General features: G+C 45.3%; 1 protein-coding gene across 1 annotated transcript in view; it reads left to right on the top strand.

The window, feature by feature from the left end:
* The first annotated feature begins 267 nt into the window (after window positions 1-267).
* Window positions 268-4,090, top strand: part of DYNLT3 (dynein, light chain, Tctex-type 3) — a 12,599-nt gene continuing 8,776 nt past the window's right edge. Inside the window, exons 1-2 of the mRNA XM_005873289.2 lie at window positions 268-353; window positions 2,409-2,450. Coding sequence (XP_005873351.1) covers window positions 324-353; window positions 2,409-2,450 — 72 coding nt within the window. The 5' untranslated portion in view covers window positions 268-323. The remainder of the gene's footprint in view (window positions 354-2,408; window positions 2,451-4,090) is intronic.

Genomic DNA, 4,090 nt, shown 5'->3' with positions numbered 1-4,090 from the left:
TATGTGCAAATAACCACACCAGTGGGCACTCAAATAATGCGGGATTTAGAGTAACTGACACCAGGACACGTCAGGTGATCCACACTGGCACAATTCCCAGCTCTTTACCACCCATCCCTTGTTTCCAGAAAGGTCAAAGGAAGCGGGAGAGACCTCTGATCGATTAGAACTCTGACGGTATCCCAGGAAGTAGCGCCGCTGAGTCACAAAGGCGGCAACGTAGGCCCGGGACAAAAACAAGGGCGGTGTCTCCCCGGAGGCCAGTGCGCAGCCGCAGAGCTGGACCCGCCCATCGCTCCGCCCCCGGGAGAGTCGGAAACACGATGGAGGAGTACCATCGCCACTGCGAGGAGGTATCGACACTCTGCCGCCTTAGAGCGACCCCAGCCCCCTCCCGCCTCAGCGCGTGGCTCTCTGCCGTGTGCTCTCCCGGCCCCCGGAGGCCCCGAGAATTGGGTCTCCTCCGCCAGGCCGGGGGTTCACCTCTCCCGTCTCCCTTCCCCCACACCGAGGCCTGGAGGGTGGGCTGAGAGGCCTGGGTGGCCAGGGCGGTCAGTAGCAATTGGGGTTGGCAGTGGGGGCAGGGTCGAGGGGTGGAAAGCCTGACTCGGGATGTGTGAGGTGGGGGTGGGTTGCAGGGCACCGCTGTCTGCAGGGACAGACTTTTCAAACCCTCTGTCCCTTGGCGTCCCCAAAGTAGGTGCCGCCGCCCTGCAAGAGAGGCCCTAGTTGCAGAGCCGCTCCAGCTCCCTGTCGCTCTGTCCTGGGTGCCTGAAAGAAGGTGCTTCATGGATTAAGAACCCTTATTTACTGACTCAGACTTCATGAAACCTCACCAGAACCCCATGGTGTCCGTTATTTTCCTGTTACTGGTGGCAGCTCTGACTTTCATGGTGGCTTGCCCAAAGTTAAAACTGCAAGGAATGCCAGATGCTCCAATTTGAACCCAGGCCTCGACCTCCCAACAACTCTTGCTTCACTTTAACCAAGACAGGCCTGCAAGTGCAGAAGAGACAAAGACATTTTCTGTCTCACAGAAAATACAGCCACAGTTGAATGGTGCGGTGAAAAAAAAAGTAGGCGCATAGTGGAGGGGCAGCATAAAATAATATATTATAACCCCCCCACCCCCCGCCGGAAGGGACTTCTGGTTTATCCATCGTTAGGATGTGGGCTTCTATAAAAGCTAAAACTACATTTAAATTAATTAGTTATGTGATGCAGGTAGCAAACATACTTACAGATTAGTGCTAAATTATTATTTTAGAAATTGAACCACAAACAATTTCACTCTCAGGCATATACCCCAGCAAGTGCTACTCTGACTCTTAAGAGGCTTCTGTATGGCAGTACATCCTAAATACTTATATTTAAAAAGAAATGAAATTACATGTTACCATGACCACACCATACATCCGATTATGTATTTGTGATCTTCCAAATCAAAGTGGAATGGCCACCCTTTAATTTGTAGACCACTTTCAAAAATAGATGAGGACCTTATTTTAAGGTGAAATGAACATTTTAATAGGGTAAAAATGTGTGGGCTGTTTTCATAATATTCCTAATAACTTAGGGTATTTTTATTCCTTTATTGGTGAAGTCTGTGGTATAACTGAGTTGAAAATACTTTACATCTATATTCAAGATGATACTTATTTTCAGAATTTACCTGTTTTTTAAACCATTTTTGAATTGTATAGTGGGATTTGCAAAAATGCTGATGTCAGAAAGCTTCTCCATGGATTAACCTGAAGTATTTTGGTGTAGATTTCAATCTTATCACATAGCCTAGTTCTCAACTATGGGAGACAGACACTTGGATGTCATTAATAGTTGCTTTTAACTCAGGAGTCAGTCAAGTCACTTTAAAGGAAAGACTAAGTTGCCAGACCTATTATATAATATTAAAGGGTCATTAATTGACAATGGTCAAGTATTTTCATAATCCTTAATTCAGGAAAGCCATATTTTTGCCTACCATAAGTTAAAAACAAAATTAATCTATTAAGCACTCTGTTCTCATGGACCACCTCGTTCTCCCTTCACTGCAGCCATCTCCTGTATACTGATGACACATCTTTATATCCACCTCCTGCTGTTTCCTGCAATCTCCAATGCAATGATTCTCAATCTAGGGTGTTCATCAGAATCACCAGTAAAGCACTTTTAAAAAATGTAGTTGCCCAGGTTCTGACCCAGACCAAATGAATCAAAATCTCCAGGGAGGTAGGTGGGAAAAGCAATCTATAATATTAAGTGTTTGAGGTAGGATTAGTAGCCTCAGTAGACTGGATTCCCCTTATATTCACTAACACTTGTCTAAGCCAGCCTAGGAGATTCTGTTTACCACAAATAAGATGAAGTCTGTGTTACAAGCAGCTTTGTCTTTTATTTTCCCCATTTAGGTTGGTTTCAATGTGGATGAAGCCCACAACCTTGTTAAAGAGGTAAGTTATACATCTTGTTCATTTTGAGGGCTGCTGCATTGATTGCAATTTTAAAAAGCTGTGTTTTGACTTTCAGTACAAAGTTAGAAACCTTAGTATTAAAACAAGATTTTTTTTTTACTTTTCTTTATTTTTTTTAATATATTTTATTGATTTTTTACAGAGAGGAAGGGAGAGGGATAGAGAGCTAGAAACATCGATCAGCTGCCTCCTGCACACCCACTACTGGGTATATGCCGCAACCAAGGTACATGCCCTTGACCGGAATCAAACCTGGGACCCTTGAGTCTGCAGGCCGACGCTCTATCCACTGAGCCAAACCGGTTAGGGCCTAAAACAAGATTTTTAATATTTGTTCACTAACTCTTTACAGGAGTGCTCCTATGTTTGTTTGTTTTTTAATCCACCTACTCTCCCTAGACTGCTTTTCCTTAATGGGAAACTAAGAGCACTCATTTTTCTTTCAAGTTATCTAAACAACAGAAAAACATCACAGGGCTCTGGATCCCCCTGTAAATAGCTATTAATTAAGATTTAGACTTCTTAATTAGCATTAACCAGGAGGCCCACTAGATAATGAGGTCCTTAACCTGTCTATTCTCAGGGCCAAACTGAGAAAGTGGACACATAGCAGGCACTTGTAACTCACTTTTTCTTTGAGAATTTATGTGGGGGAAATTCTATTACTGACAACAGATAAAATGTATGCATATCACTGATAAGTGAGTGGTTCTAAGACTTCAGAGGGAATTAGCATAGGGGCTCAGAGTAAGAAGTCTAAGGACAGAAAATAAAGGAGATAAGGAGATTAGAAAGAAATAAGGAAAACATAAATACCTGCTGAAACTATCGAGAAAGTACTGAAATGTTTTAAAATAGTGCTCTCTCACTCTCTCAAGTCTTTCCAATGCCAGAGCAGGGAAGAGGATAGACATGGAGCTGAAAGTCACCTGGAGCAAACCTGAGATTTGTTTGAAGTCTCTTATTTCATATAAAAACTTCAAGTGAAGCCTGCTTTTGACTCCATAATATATCAGAGTTTGTTTTTTATTTAAAACTAGTAGCCCATCGCGCGATATTGCGCGCAGTAGGCCACCCGCCGCTTCCGTGGGAGCAGGCAGGAACCTCAGCGCACCGCAGGGAGCCGCGCTACTTCCACAGGAGCCCGGCTTCCGCCGCAGGAGGTGGAAGCGAGCCGCCGGCGCCCACGGGAGCCAGGAGGGAGCCACGCTGATTCCGCAGGAGGCAGGAGGGAGCTGCGCTCTCTGGGCCTCCACTCAGCTGTGGAGGCTGCGGGCCGGCACCCCTGTCCATGTGTGTGTCCACTCCGGCTCCGGGGGGCCCGCCTGAGCCAGGGTGCGGCAGCTCGCAGGCCCTGTCTCTGTCTCCATCTCCACTCCGGGCCTCACCTGCGCCCGAAACCTCCTTCTGTCTGGTCATGACCCCTTAAGGTGTCCTGGCCTAATTTGCATATTCCCTCCCCCCTCTCTCTCTATATATTTTTTTCGTTTAAATTATTTGTATTACTTAACTCCTTCTTGCAAGTACTTAAGTAAAACCAGTGCTCTAAAATGCACCTACCTAGCCACCACCAAGTATGTGTATGCCAGTTTAAGAAGCATGGTTTTTTTAATTTAATA

The sequence above is a fragment of the Myotis brandtii genome, unplaced genomic scaffold (assembly GCF_000412655.1).
Source record: "Myotis brandtii unplaced genomic scaffold, ASM41265v1 scaffold404, whole genome shotgun sequence".
Lineage (NCBI taxonomy): Eukaryota > Metazoa > Chordata > Mammalia > Chiroptera > Vespertilionidae > Myotis > Myotis brandtii.
This window is presented reverse-complemented; position numbering and strand designations above follow the sequence as displayed.